The 15841-nt window shown below is 34.9% G+C and overlaps 1 protein-coding gene across 1 annotated transcript in view; it reads right to left on the bottom strand.

Annotated features, from left to right (window-relative positions):
• Positions 1–15841, bottom strand: part of LRP1B (LDL receptor related protein 1B) — a 1867078-nt gene that overhangs the window by 155523 nt on the left and 1695714 nt on the right. The window contains exons 69-72 of the mRNA XM_061135390.1: positions 13438–13567; positions 11520–11626; positions 11047–11179; positions 3607–3729 (exon numbers count right to left, since the gene is read on the bottom strand). Of these exons, the coding sequence (XP_060991373.1) occupies positions 3607–3729; positions 11047–11179; positions 11520–11626; positions 13438–13567 (493 nt within the window). The remainder of the gene's footprint in view (positions 1–3606; positions 3730–11046; positions 11180–11519; positions 11627–13437; positions 13568–15841) is intronic.

The following is a 15841-nucleotide window of genomic DNA, read 5'->3' as shown; positions in this document are numbered from 1 at the left end:
TTTGCTACCCCGTGGGCTGAAGTCCCCCAGGCTTCCCTGTCCTTCACTATGTCCTGAAGTTTGCTCAGATTCATATTCACTGGGTTGGTGATGCTATCTAACCATCACACCCTCTATTGTCCCCTTCTCCCTTTTGCATTTAATCTTTCCCAGCATCAGGGTCTTTTCCAATGATTCAGCTCTTCAAGGGGTCACTACCCTTATATAAAGCTGACTGTTTTAACTTGCACTGAAACTCAATTTCCCTGCCTCTTCAGGAACCATTTCATCTTTTTTGTAATATTTTATTACCTTGGTATTTTTCTTGCCATACTTCATTTTTTTTTCCTAATCATCTTATTACTCACCTAAGTCTCTTCTGGCTACTCATATTTATTTAGATGTTTGGTGCCCTTGATATTCTATCTTAATCCCTTTCTTTTATGTTTTGCTCCCTCTCTGCCTGAATCTTACAAATTCCATAGAACTTACTCTACATTTTCATAGAATTTACTACATTTTCTGCTGACCCTCAAACTTATATTTCTAGACCAGCTCTTTAAGCTCTAGAACCAAACACCTAGCATCTCCTTGTGATCTGTACTTAATGTCTCCTCAAATACATCCAAGCCAGACTTCTAACCTTTACTTGCAAACTGTTCCTTTTCCTGTGTTCCCCAGCTATTCAAATGTACAAGCAAGAACAGCCTATAAATTACACTTGCCAACTTCCTCTCTCTTTCTCTTCCTATGTCCGATCCATTATTTATTCCAATTCACTTTGCTTTTTAAATCACAATCAAATTGTGTATACTTTGCCATCATGTGCTGTCATTATCTTAATCCAAGCTACCAGCATAGCTTGCCTTGAGTTCTGCAATTATCTTAACTATTCTTGCCTCTTTCTATCCAAATCTGTGAAATAGAAATATGACTCTGTGCCTCCTCTACTTAAAACTCTATAATATTTTCAGTTGGTTTCAAGATAAATCTAAAAATCCCTCCCCAGACTCACAAAGTTTCAGGTATCTCTCCTGTTAGTTCAATTTTGTCCATTATCTAGCATGCTCTGTATTCGCCAAGCACACGTATCATTCAACTCCTCTAGTAAACTGTGGTTTGCTCTATCTCACGGCCTTTCTACATCTTGTTTCCTTTGCCTAAAATATTGTGTCATCCACTCCCACTCCATCCCTTTCACCTACTTGGATGCTATAAATCTCTCAGACTCAAACTCAAATGTTACTTCTCATAAAGTGAGACTGAATAAAACCCTATATAGAATAAAACTGCAAAATTCTATATTTGTATAATTTATTATACTTCTTTCAGCACATATATCATAGTTTGTAACTATGTGTTTTGTGATCGTTAATATTCCTCTTCCACTAGATTCTCAGCTCTGCGAAGTTAGGGTTCATATCTGTTTCTCTCATCATTATCTCACCAAAAACAATCATTATCTCTAGTTTAACAGCTATTAAATGAATGAATGATACTTTCCCCCACACTGTTCTCTATACCTATGGTGTATTTTAGTCTACTTCTTTTAATTTTCTTTCAGGCAGAGTTCATTTTATCCCTCTACACCTTGTCTTTATTTAGTTCTACTATTGCTAGAAATATAATACCTGGAAATTATTATTTTCCAACCAGAATATGATCTCCTTGTCAAAGAAACCATGTCCTATGTTTTTAGCACAGTCTCCATCACATCAAAACTTGACTTATTGTTGATACTTATGACTGAGGGGAATGCAAAAACATTCACAGAATTAAGTGGGATGTATTTTACAAGTTTTCCAACCACTGTGCAATATGTCCTTTAGAATCACTTTCTGGCCCTGGAAATGGATCTGTGGGGTGTGATCTGGAGCCCCACATCGTTAACTAGTTTCCAAACAAATCCTATACCACTCACTAGTTTTTGTGCTGAAATGGAATACAGAATAGAGGAAAAAACATATTTTATTAAAAATAATAGTTTCTGGCTTGTCTTGGTAAACTTTGAAATATTTTTGAATTTGAAAAAATTTCAAGTAAAACACTTGAAATATTTTTTTCAAGTATTATGATTCAGAAATAATGCTATCACTGGTGATTCTCTAGAATTCACTCTGTAATGTTGTGTAGAAGAACTGAAATTGAAATTTAGTTACGTTACTTATCAGGGGTACCTATAGAGAACAATTCTCCAAACACTACCTTTTTCAAGTTTTAAAACATGCTTAAAATAAAGCCACCTCCTTGCTTTGGAGCTTTTTATTCAACTGAGTCAATATCAACATCTATAAAAAATTAGTATAACTTGATTTACCAAATAGAACACGGAATATAAGTACATATATGTACATGTAACTACATATATTTATGCTATGTTTTCTTTAATTCACCTGATGTGAATATTTATATTTATATCCAAAGCAGTAGCATTTTTCTTTAAACTAAAAGTTAAATTTCCTTTTTATGTTGATTAGAAACAAAGAATGACATTAAGAATGACAATATTTACCAAATACAGGAAATTGTTTAATTTGGTGATCTAAAGCTGTGCATTTAGAGTTGTTGGTTGCACAATATACTTGTGACAAATGTCAGTCAGAAGTAACTTGAATTTGAATTAGAAATAAATTTTAAGATTTTTCAGACTTAAATGTTAAATAACTCCTAAATGTAGTTATCTGCCTAACTCTTGTAAGACAGATAGATGATCGATAGATAAATCGATAGATGTGAAAGTGTTAGTTGCTCAGTCGTGTCTGACTCTTTGTGACCCTAAGAACTGTATAGCCTGCCAGACTCCTGCATCCATGGAATTCCCCAGAGAGGAATATTGGAATGGGTAGCCATTTGCTTCTTCAAGGGATCTTCCTGACCCAGGGATCGAACCCTGGTCTCCCATATTGCAGGCAGATTCTTTACCATCTGAGCCACCTGGGAAGCCCCCAGATAGATAGATAGATAGATAAAGATAGATGTGTGTGTGTGTGTGTGTGTGTGTGTGTGTGCGCGCGCGCACGCATGCTCTCTTCAGTCATGTCTGACTCTTTGTAACCCTATGGACTGTAGTCTGCCAGGCTCCTCTGTCCATGGGGTTCTCCAGGCAAGAATACTGGATTGGGTTGCCATAGAGAGATATACAGATAAATTGATAGATAGATAATATCTGTATATCTCTATGCATATTTATCTCCCTTCTCTGAATAACCAGTCTCAGTAGTGGGTGATTTGTGAAAGTATGTGATTTTATTATGCACATTTTTTTCCATACTTATTTGTCAAAAAAATTGTTTTAACCTAAAACATCAATTGGGTATAAAGCTTAAGTCTTTATATGAACCTTACTCAATTCAAAAGGTGAACTACTCTAAATCCTCCTAGACAGACCATAATCTATCTTTTGAGTAGTGTTGACATGTGCAAGTTCAGATTTAAGAGGGCTCTCAAAGTCGTAAACTCTGAGCAGGGTTATTATTACTTGAGCAAAAGCTGTATCTGTGGTTACATGTTATCTACCTAACCCCGGGATGGCAGAATTTGTGGTTCACCTCACCACATCATTGAATCATGCTGGCGCACTACACCAGGGGAGGAGAGTAGAATCTAGAGCCGTGGGAAATGCCATACCACACATGTCAGGAGCTTCATCAGAGTTGTCTCCACAGTCGTCTTCTCCATCACACACCCAGAAATGCAGTTTGCAAAGTGAATTGTTGCAAAGGAACTCATCTGCTCTACATATATTTCCTCCTTCATTTTAAAACAAAAGACAGATATACAGCATAATTAATTCCAGTCAGCAAAACACATATTTCTCTAATTCTTAGCACAGTAAAAGTGTCTCATTTCCTTATTTTTTTCCTGTAAAATATTATACTTCAAAGCTTTTTTAAAAACAGTATTCACTGTCAACTTTTCAAAGCAATCTGATATCACCCTCACATGTATCATATTTTCTTTACAGAATATTGAGAATAAGATGATAGAACGAAGTTTTCTTTAAAAAAAATTACTTGTGTTTTTGTTTGGCTGTGCTGGACCTTAGTTGCAGCATGTGGAATCTAGTTCCTTGACCAGGGATTGAACCTGGGGCCCCTGCAATGGGAGCATTGAGTCTTAGTCACTGGACCACCAGAGAAGTCGCTAGAATAAAGTTTTCTTAAATATAAATTTCCTTCCATTTCACATCATTTCTACATTATTGAGTGTAAAGAAACTTAGGTTTCTAGTACTAATTTTCATTACCAAAAATTATGCTCTTCTGGGAAGAAGAGTTACTTGAAAAGCAATTTAATAATTCATTTGTATCTGAAAACTGACAAACTGAATCATGTAAGACAGAAAAACCAGTAAAACGTTTTTATAGTCATAGAGAAACAACTAATTTCATAACAATTATAAGTTGGTGGGTTCGATCCCTGGGTCAGGAAGCTCTTCTGGAGGAGGGCAGGGGGATCCACTTCAGTATTCTTGCCTGAGAATACCAGAGACAGGAGTCTGGTGGGCTACAGTCCATAGGGTCACAAGGAGTCAGGCATGATAGAAGCAATTTCTAATGCATGCATGCATACAGAAGTTGGTGATGTGATGAAATACTGTGCTTAGTCACTCAGTTGTGTCTGACTCTGAGACCTAGGGACTGTGGCCCACCACGCTCCTCTGTTCATGAGGATTCTCCAGACAAGAATACTGGAGTGGGTTGCCAGGACCTCCTCTAGGGGATCTTCCCAACCCAAGGACTGACCCCAGGTCTCCGGCATTGCAGGTGGGTTATTTAACATCTGAGCCACCAGGGAACTAGTTATTCTAATAAACACTGTACTATGGAATACTCTTATGAGCATTTTTAATTTATTTTTAAAGAATATATCTTTACTTTCAATTTAATTTTTAATTTTTTGGCTGTACCACATGGCATGTGGGATCTTAGTTCCTTGACCAGACCAGAGATTTAACCCATACCCTCTGCGTTGGAAGCTCAGAGTCTTAATTACTTGGCCTCCAGGGAACTCCTTTGTGACCATTTTTTAAATGTTTTCATCCTTTCTCTTTTTAAAATTAAATAGAAAGCAGCAAGAATATATGGACATTCTAACTTTAAGTTAAATACACCTACCACAAGTAAAGGACACAGAGTATAAATAAACTTTAGTTATATATGTCTAGATACATAGCACTATATAGCAGAAACAGCAATGGTTAGGGAATTAAGAACTTGCTTTGTTTTGCTTTGGAAAAGTGTATTAATTTCTATGGAGCTTAACATCTTCATATCTTACAAAAGAGGTATGATTAAGATTTATAAGATCATATTTTCAGAGAGTACCTGGGGAAACAACACAAAGAAACTTGATGGGAATGTAAAATGAAGATAAATGATTGCCTTCAGAGACTTATACTACCAACTTAAATTTCATATATAACATAAGAAATACTGTTTCCATATTGGCAAGATTTGATGGTTGAACATGTTGACATGTTTAAAATGGATATGTTTATTAAAACATACAGCTGCAGACTGATACTGCTCATCCTTGCAAGCCTAGAAAACTCCAAGAAAGAAGTATTATTCATCTTGTGGATATACTTTTGAGAGAATAATAACCCTAAGCTTGTTAGGGTCAATAAGCTCTTATTCTTTTGAGCTTTGACTTGCACACAAATCTCTAGTAATTCACTTTCAGTAGCAAAGATTTACTTTAGGAAATGAGGACAGAATCAGATTTGGGTTTTAGAGTGACAACCTTAGCTACAGTGTGGAAAGCTTAAACATGAAAACAGGGAGAGTAAAGCTAAGACAAGAAAAAAGACCAGTTTGAAGAATGCTTGCAGTCAATCAGAAAAGAATGGATGGTAACTTGATTTAGAGTAGTTGTTGATATATTTGAGGACTCTTCAGGAGGTAGAATCCTCAGGACCTGATGACAAACTTGATGAGGGGTAAAGGGAGATGAGTAGTCAAACACAGGACTCAATTTTTGGTTTATTCGGACCATTTGGTGAATGCTGGCATTATTCAATAAATAACAGAGCATAGCATTTGGATCAGTATTGGTGGAAATAATGACATAATCCATTTAAGTTACTGGTAAGACAACCATGTGGTGATATTTAACAGGCTAGAGGATAAATGTGTCTAAAATACAGGAAAGGTTTCTGAACTGTAAATGCATAGTTGAGAATGATCAGAATATAGATGTTACCTGAAATTTAGAAGATAACCCAGAGGAAATTAGCATTGAAAGATTGAATGAATAAAGCAAAATCTACAAAAGAGACTGAGAAGTAGCCATAGTGGTCAGAGAAATATCTGAAAAGTGTTCGAACAAGAAGGTAATAGTTAGCACATATAAATAATGCTAAGACAGTAGATTTAGTGAAGTGGTGGTGGGTTTAGAAAAATGTTTGCAGTTGGTTATCATATACACAGAAGTAATAGTTCCAAAGTTTGGCCTTAAAGGGAAGGAAGAAAAGAGGAAGTTGGGTAAGTCAGAGAGCTTGATTGCTTATATGGAGTAAAACAGATATCTGAATGGGTATATAAATGCTTCTGAGAAAAAAAATCAGCAAATAAAGTAAGGTAGAGGATACAGCAGAGAGAAAAGGTAATTCATATGAGTTCTCTGAGAATCAAGAAAGTGTGAAGGATTTGAGATCTTAAACAAATGAAAGGATTATCCTTAGACTGGAGATGAGACAAACCTATTTTAAGAGAAAAGAAAGGCTAGGCATAGAAATAGGTAGCTTAATTAATTTTGTGTCCAGATGTTAAAATAAGCTCATGATTTTTACTGCTGCTGTGAAGTAGAATGTGAGAAAGAAAATCAACTTTTTAAAAACCTGGTAGGGTTAATGGTAGAGAGAGATGATTAAAAATATATAGGTAGATTGCTTAGAATCTTGAGTGATAGTTCAAACTGAGACCAAGAATTTATAATGCTATCAATCATAACCGTTCTAAGTTTTCCTACAAAATGCTTGACAGAACTGGTACAGCTCACAGTGACATCCTTGAGCACTAACAAACTCTAAGATACAGATAAATTCAAGTCCTTAGTGAGTCCAGCATGATGAATGTCACCATGTGAGACTTCTGACAGCTCAATATCTGGCTTTGGGATGCCCCTTTCTTTCAAACACTTGCAATGTTCAACTATACCTGCTCAGTCATTCAGACATGTCTGACTTTTTGAGACCCTATGGCCTGTAGCTTTCCAGGTTCCTCTGTTCATGGGATTTTTCTAGCAAGACTACTGGAGTGGGTTGCCATTTCCTACTCCAAATGTTCAGCTCTAAAATGCCCTAAACCTTAAAATAAGCTCAATCATCAAAATCAACACAAGAAAATATATTACCATTTAATAAGTATCTAAAAACAAACAAAAAAAAAGATAGGACAGTCTTTAGTATTAAAGATATGAATAGGGGTATGAGGTAAGGGTTGGCTTAATTCAGTATCAAAATCCACAGGATATGAAATAGAGCTGTGTTCTTTCAGAATAAAGATTCTAATGACTAAATCATATCACGTATTATATTCTAAAATGGATGAAATTCAAACAGAATTTGTGAATATCCGTTGATTATTCAAAAAAATTAAAAAAAGAGAGATTAGTAGCACACCAGTCTTGTTAAAAGGAAAAAAATATGAGTTCCCAAAGGTATTGAATTAGATAACATTATAATTGTCCCCATAAGAGTGTCAGACATGCCACTATTTTTATTAATAAGAAGAGAAATACATATGAAATCATAATTATAACACAAAGGCAAAGGTTTTATGATAATTTGCTAAAGGCTTCCCATTGTACTAGGAAAAATTTGCATTTCAAACAAATGCATCAAGGGGTTCCAAGATATCCTAACTTAAAAAGCATATTGTGAAATGGCAGTAAGTGCACATAAACAATTTAAAACAGGCATAATTTAAAGAGATTAACTGGATTAAAATTCCAGTTTCCTAGTCATGTTCTTGATCAGCTCAATGGGAGGTTATTAGAAAAATAGAAACAAGCATTGTAATTAACAATAACCTATGTCTAAATATAATTGAGCTCTTGGCATTTTCATAGAAATTTGGACAAATATATCATCACAGAAAATAAGAATGAAGAGTTCTCATCTTAATTTGGGTTGAGATAAGCTTAAATGTATGATAAAATTTGATAACTTCTATGATTAGAAGCTAATAATTGCTAAAAAGACTATCTTTTCCATCAAAATTGGTACAAAGAGTAAAGTTTGAACGCTCAGGCCAAAACAAACACCAAATTTCCTTGAGGCAACATGTTCTACCTTTAAAAATGTGAATGCTGCTTTTAATTCCATAGTATTTGGGGTTTCTTTCCTTTTAAAGCAAACCAGTAGAATTGATTCACGAGGACAATGCTCCATGTTTACCCTGTAGCTCTCTTACTTCAACCCACCAACACTTAGCCCCTTTTAGCTCATGTGTCCATATTTGAGATGAATGGAAGTAACATGTAACAGAAGAGATGTATATTCTGGCATTTTATTTCTTCAATGTCTTGAAGTGCTTTTATCCATTACTTAAACCACTTCCTGGAAGCAATCAAATGCTAGAAATTTGAACTTGGTCATATCCATATAGGATCAACCACCAAGATATTTCACTGAAATTTAATTACCTGGGAGCAAGGAATCCAGGAAATGTTAAATGCAGCCACAGAGAGGGGAGAGAAAATTTGACATATTTCTAAATGGTTTAATTCAAAACTCTCAACTCTATTTTTTAGTCAGTAAGTTTAAGCATTTAATTGAGTCATTTTAAATTTGAAAGTTATCCCAGATTTCAAAAGCTATAATTTTCAATGTTTTACTTTAATGTTTGATGATTTTTTAACCTAGAATTCTTTGTTTAAACACATTTGTATGAAATCCAATATTTAAAGAGTAACCAAATTCTAACAGGATTGTCCCCCACTCCCCACCCTCCCAGGTACAGATTCACTCTCCAAGTATTTCTACAGTTCTTGGAGAACTGCGGCTGGGCTTGATAGTATTAAAACCTGAATGAAGAAACATCCATGGAGATAAAATAAGAAACAAGATTTCTTGTTCCCCATCATCTCAGTCAATTCTCAGTGCTATTACATAGTTCAAATCTTATCACCCCTTCCTTTTTTAATATTAGAAAACTCCTCAAAAGCCTTGTAAAACTCCTCAATATGTGTTATATTAAAACTAAGTTCCATAGCATGACTTTTCAATTACTTGTGACTCCTAAATGGATCAAGTTTCCCTCACCTCTGTGACTTTGAACATAATGATCTTGCTGCCTGAAATGTATTTCCACATTTTGTTTGCACAGAAACATATTACAACAGGGAAATTTAGTCAAATGATACAGAAGGTGAAATGGAATCATTCTTTTATAACCCTGACTGCCAGGTTATGATATTTGTATCTAACCAAGAAAGAGTTCTGAGTGACGATTGACATAACCAGAGTTACACTTATATAAGATGAACATGGCAGCAGTGAGTAGGATGTATTGGTGACCAACTGGGTCACCAATAAGCCTAGATAGGAAAAATGAGGAAAAGAACAAGACTTGTGAGTGACTGAAGCTGAGGGGATGGAATTTATTAATGAGAAAATACTAAATGATAAGAAAGTTAAATTGGTCCTAAAGTCTTTGACTATAAGATGAGTTTTTGGTCCCAGAATATTCACAAAGTTTGCTTTCTCCAGAGCAACCAATTACAGACAGCGAGTGTGAGAACTTAAGCAAAAGTAGAAACAGCTATTATGGAGGTTTAATCTTTTATGATTTTCTATAATGCACTGCAGATTCCAAATAAGAACTAGGGTTTCTTCTGCTGATATAATACACTACTTTATCAGATTTGGAATAGAAATATAGTAAGTCATAAAGGTTTGATCTAATACTAAAGAAGGTAGAAGATATTTTTCTTTGAGTGACTAGATATTTACAGAAGTAAATACTTTAGATCCATTTAAACTTTATAAACAGAGTGCCTGTTCAAATGCTTTGCAACATGTATCAATACTAACATCATCTCTGTTGATGATGTTTCAAATATTCTAAAATGTAAAGTTTAGAGGATCTTACAAGTAAAAATAAATTGTGCTAATTAATATATCTAACATTATGAAAATAATAAGAATGCTATAATTCATGGCCATTTTAATATTCACCCTTCAATTTCTTTGCTTTCCTCTTATTAACTGTAAAATAGCAATAAGTGCTGTTTTTAAAGTGGTGATTTGCAACTAAAAAGTTATACGTCAGGAAATATTTTCACATAACTAGGAAAAAATGATGCTATAAAATCGAAAGTTTCTTCCAGACTTCAAATAATGTAGGTCGTTTTCTCAACCAAATGGCAAGAAACAAATTTGGGGTCCAACCTACAACCTATATATGATCTAGCATATTAGTATGTGTGATATAATATACCAGATGTTGTTTTTATTCTTTCAGAAACAAGGCAAGCAAAGTGGGAGAGAAACATGCCCTGAAAATACTTTGGTAGAAATGGCTTATAGTGGCTATGTTCCCTGACCTCTTCTCACATTTCCATCCCTGATCCAACATCTAGTCCAATGTCATACTCATGATAGATACTCAAAAAACACTTGCATTTTAGTTATGTTTGTTATATGAAAATGGATTTATATTCTTGTCTGAAAATGATCCAGATTTTGCTTATTTAGAACACTGTATTATGTGTTGAGAGGCTTTCCTGGTGGGTCAGTCGATGAAGAATTCGCCTGCAATGCAGGAGGCAGGGGTTTGATCCTTGGGTCAGGAAGGTCCCCTGGAGAAGGAAGTGGTTACCCATGCCAGTATTCTTGCCTGGAAAATCCCATGGTCTGAGGAGCTTGGTGGGCTACAGTGAATAGGGTCCCAAGAGTCAGACACGACTTGGAGACTAAACAATCACCTTCATTAGAAAAGGAAAGTCATTTTAATTATCTTATCCTCTGCCTTTAGCACATGATGTAAAAATTCTGCACAGCATCTTAACCGCCATTCTTGCCATTCTCTTGTTTGTAGACACACATGCAAGAGTACCTTACCTCTGTCACAGCTCTCTTCGTCACTGCCATCCACACAGTCGTGAATTCCATCACAAAGCCATCTAATTGGAATACAGTGGGCTTTATTTCTGCATCGAAACTGATCTTCCTTACAGTCAGTCACACAGTCCATCTGTTCAAATACAAGCCAGTGCTGCGGTTTTAACTACCGATAATGATATAGTCACAAGCAAAGTAAACATTCAACTGACAATACTGGAGATTTATTATGCTGTGTGGGCTTCATTTTATTTTTAATTAATGAATATTGCCTCTGCAAATGACAATACAGTTTAGTCTATGGGCAGCAAGAAGATTCACGCATTTGCTGAAATTACTGTCTTCAATGTTCTTGTCTTGACATTTTAGACAGTGCTAAGAATCAAGATTCTGTCTCTCGATTGCTTATTACATTTTCTTTCTCAAACCTAATTCACATAATTCAGAGATTTTAATCAAAAGATAGATTTTACCTCATCTGAACCATCAGCACAGTCATATTCTCCATTACATTTCAGAGACGCTGAAATGCATCCTCCGCTGGCACATATATATTCACTTGACGAGCAAGTAGGAGAAGCTGAGTATAAAGTTGAGATTTGGATTTAGTGAACAGAATGAACGTTGATAGATAAAAGCATAGATAAGAATATGAAAATTACAGATAGTAATGAAAATAGTTTCCATTGAATTGTATTCAACATCTGATATTAAACACTGACTTAAAATGAGCTTTACAATATTATTGTATTGTATTGTATTAAATATACCTCATGATGTAATGGTCTGTTCATACATATTCAACTCACTAAAGAAAAAAAGGGAGGGGAAAAAACCTCTCTATATCCTCTATTACTTTGATTTTTTTTTTTTAAGGTCATTAAGTAAACTTTATTATTAATGTTCCCACAAGTCTTTTTTTTTTTTTCTTTTTTTCAGTGGGTTTTGTCATACATTGACATGAATCAGCAATAGATTTACATGTATTCCCCATTATTACTTTGATTTTTGAAGAATTAAATGTATTCTCTTATAATTTTAAATTTATTTAAAATGCAAAAGCCTCAAATTATTTTCAAAATTGTAATAGGATTTAGTAAACTTTGAGGATGTTAATTAATATATGTATTGTATAAAGCTAAAAGTGAAAATCTTGACATGGTCTCATAGATCCCATGGTATCTATTTGGCTATTTTGACAAAAATATCATACTTATATAAGTTTTAAGAAGTCTTTTTTTTTTTACTTAGGGTTTTAAATATGAACATGTATAAGTAGCAGAGTCTGTAGAATTTGAAGTAATTCTCTTATGACATGGAAACATTTTAAACTGTAGATAAATAAGTTATAGTCAATACCCGATGTAATTAATTAACACAGGAGTGATGACACCTTTCTCTGTAGGGGCTTCAGTTTGTTAAGCCTGCATTCAAATTCTGGGGGGTTTGACCTTATATTAGATCATTAGGTAGCCAAATGTACTTACGTAATGGCTTTGTGGTCTAAATTGCTGAGTCCAGGGATGCTAAAAAGCTTTTCCCTTAGGTTTTAATTCCTTTTAATTGGCAATGGTTGCCTAGGGATCTGTATTAATGAGTCTGGGACTATGTCTGAATTCAGTAAGAACAAAGATGTGATCAGTTAGTAATGTGGACCATGGGCATGGTCCTGGGCTATTAGTAAAGTGTGTGTGAGGTATCTGCAGTTCTGACTCAGTCCCTCAAAATAATTGTTACACTATGAAACTACTTATAACCATATATATATATATATATATATATATATATATAGATAGATAGATAAATAGATAGATTACAAAGTGATCTTCCCCAGTATTTTTTCCTGTAGAATAATGTTATTAAAATTCCCAAGTATAAAAGCTAATTTTATATATATATATTTAAATTCATGATGAAGGGATAGAAGTGTATGAACTGGGTATTTTTTCCCCTATACTCTTTATTTTGAATCTTAATTTTTATTTTGGACCAAGATGTAAAAGAAATAATACACCTTCTTTATTCTATTTCATAACCTTAATTTCCGGAATTGAAACCTGACTTTGATCACACTTATACTTTCAACCTTTTTCATTCCATTATCTTGGAAAAACAACTCCAAATGATATAGAAAAATATAGAGATCAGAAAATCAAATTTAGGGGAGTAATGCTTGTATCTTGAAATAACATCAATCTGGCCTGCCAAAACACTTTCAAAACATACAAAGGGCACACCAATGAATTTATCTACAGATAGTCAAGATTAATTCTTAAAAACAGTAAATTAAAAACAGTGCATTATTTGCCACTGTTTTATACATATGTTTGCTGAAACTTAAATTCTGAGTTAAAGTAGTGCTTAAACGAAATACTGACTCGAGCCTTTTACCTGGCTCACAGTGTTTCTCGTCTTCTCCATATTTGCAGTCTTCATGGCCATCGCATTTCCATTTTGCTGATATACACTGACCACTGGAACACTGGAACTGATCTTTGGAGCAACTTGTTTCACAATTTCTCTGACAAAAACAACACCAACATAATTAAAATTAAAATTTTAGATAAATGTCTTCAACCCTCCAAAACACATACAAGAATCTCAGATGGTCACGCTTAAACTCATCACTATAAAACATTATAATCATTTTCTAGTTTCATTTGTCTCTGTTAGTCATAATAAAACAGAGAAATATAAAAAGAACATAAATCCCATGGCTTCATCGAGTAATTAAGTTGCTCTGAGTGGATCATACTCCAAACAGACAGTTATGGGGTAATGTAATTTTAATAGTTATAAGTGACAATGAGAAATGTCAATAACCTCAGATATGCAGATGACACCACCCTTATGGCAGAAAGCGAAGAGGAACTAGAGAGCCTCTTGATGAAGATTAAAGAGAAAGTTGAAAAAGCTGGTTTAAAACTCAACATTCATAAAATGAAGATCATGGCATCCAGTCCCACCACTTCATGAAAACAGATGGGGAAACAATGGAAACAATGACAGACTTTATTTTCTTGGGGTCCAAAATCACTGTAGATGGTGACTGCAGCAATGAAATGAAAAGATACTTGCTCCTTGAAGAAAAGCTATGACCAAACTAGACAGCATATTAAAAAGCAGAGACATTATTTTGCCAACAAAAGTCTGTCTAGTCAAAGCTATGGTTTTTCCAGTAGTCACGTATGGATGTGAGAGTTGGACATAAAGAAAGCTGAGTGCCGAGGAATTGATGCTTTTGAACTGTGATGCTGGAGAAGACTCTTGAGAGTCCCTTGGTCTCCAAGGAGATCCAACCAGTCAATCCTAAAGGAAATCAATGTCAACTATTCATTGGAAGCACTCATACCGAAGCTCCAATACTTTAATGTGAAGAACTGACTCGGAAAAGACCCTGATGCTGGGAAAGATTGAAGGTGGGAGGAGAAGGGGATGACAGAGGATGAGATGGTTGGATGGCATCACCAAATCAATGGACATGAGTTTGAGCAAGCTCTGGGAGCTGGTGATGGACAGGGAAGCCTGGCATGCTGCGGTCCATGGGGTCACAAAGAGTTGGACATGACTGAGCGACTGAACTGAAGTGACAATGATGATTTTGGGAAAACAAAAGGGCTAAAAAAATATTTCTAATCAGTATAGCCAGTTCTAGGGGGAAAGATTAATGTGAAACAAGAAAAAATCCTAGGGTAACTCTGTCTTGCATCAACAAAACTTAAACTTCCCCTTGTGTCATTTCTTTCCCCATCCCCACTTTTCTCCCCTGTCCTTGTTCGTTCATACTTTGTTTGCTGTTCATATTCCTTTTCCATTCTTCTGATATTTGCTCTTAGAGAACTGGGAAATGAACTGTCAGAATTATCATTTTTGGCTAGCTAGCATCCAGATTTTATTTGGAAATCAAACAAAATAGTAGTGATACCTTTGGGGGCCTTTCAGTTCCTTACATGAGATCAATGAAAGGGAAATTAGAAATTCACTTTCCTTGGGTATGACCACTCTGGTTGAAATGGGATGCTCCAGTGAAATATCTTGCTGAGATGATATTTTTCTGTTGTTTAGCAATTTCTATTGTTGCCAAGATTTACTTGTCTGTTCTTTCCACAAAAGGTGCCGCACTCTTCCAGATTGTGAAACTTCCAGTGAATGAAGCATATGAACTGTTACTCCCCACTTTTTCTCCGTTCCATCCCATGTAAGAAGGAGCTTATTTTCCAAATCCCTATAGTTTCCTCTTTGCTGATGACAGTTTAATTAGACTGACTGCTATATAACAGATTTTCTTCTTTCCTTCCTCCCTTCTTTTCCCAAGTATTGAAGATTTGCCATTTACTAGAGTTTCTTAAATATTAATGTTGGTAAAAAAAATATTAATGTTGGTAAAACTGGCTAAGTGTTACTCACTCAGTAATATCAGACTCTTTGTGACTGCATGGACTGTAGCCTGTCAGGCTCCCCTGTCCATGGGATTCTCCAGGCAAGAATTTTGGAGTGGGTTGCCATTTCCTTCTCTAGGTGGTCTTCCGACCCAGGGATTGAACCTGGGTGTCCTATAAGAGTTTCTTAAATAATAACATAAAGAAAAGGATGATTCCTCCCCGTATTTGGTAAACTCATGGACTAATAGAAGACCAGCATTTAAACCAACAATTTCAATAAAATATACTGTCAAAATAAATGAATATGGTTTAAAGACATGAGTTCTTAAAGGTTTTAAGAAAGACTTCACAAAGGAATTTTAAACAGAAATGAAACTAAGAAAAGATTTTTCACGCATAAGGATAAATAGAAA

This window comes from Dama dama, chromosome 33, assembly GCF_033118175.1.
Source record: "Dama dama isolate Ldn47 chromosome 33, ASM3311817v1, whole genome shotgun sequence".
NCBI lineage: Eukaryota > Metazoa > Chordata > Mammalia > Artiodactyla > Cervidae > Dama > Dama dama.
The sequence above is the reverse complement of the archived record's forward strand: the minus strand, read 5'-3'. Positions and strand labels throughout refer to the sequence as shown.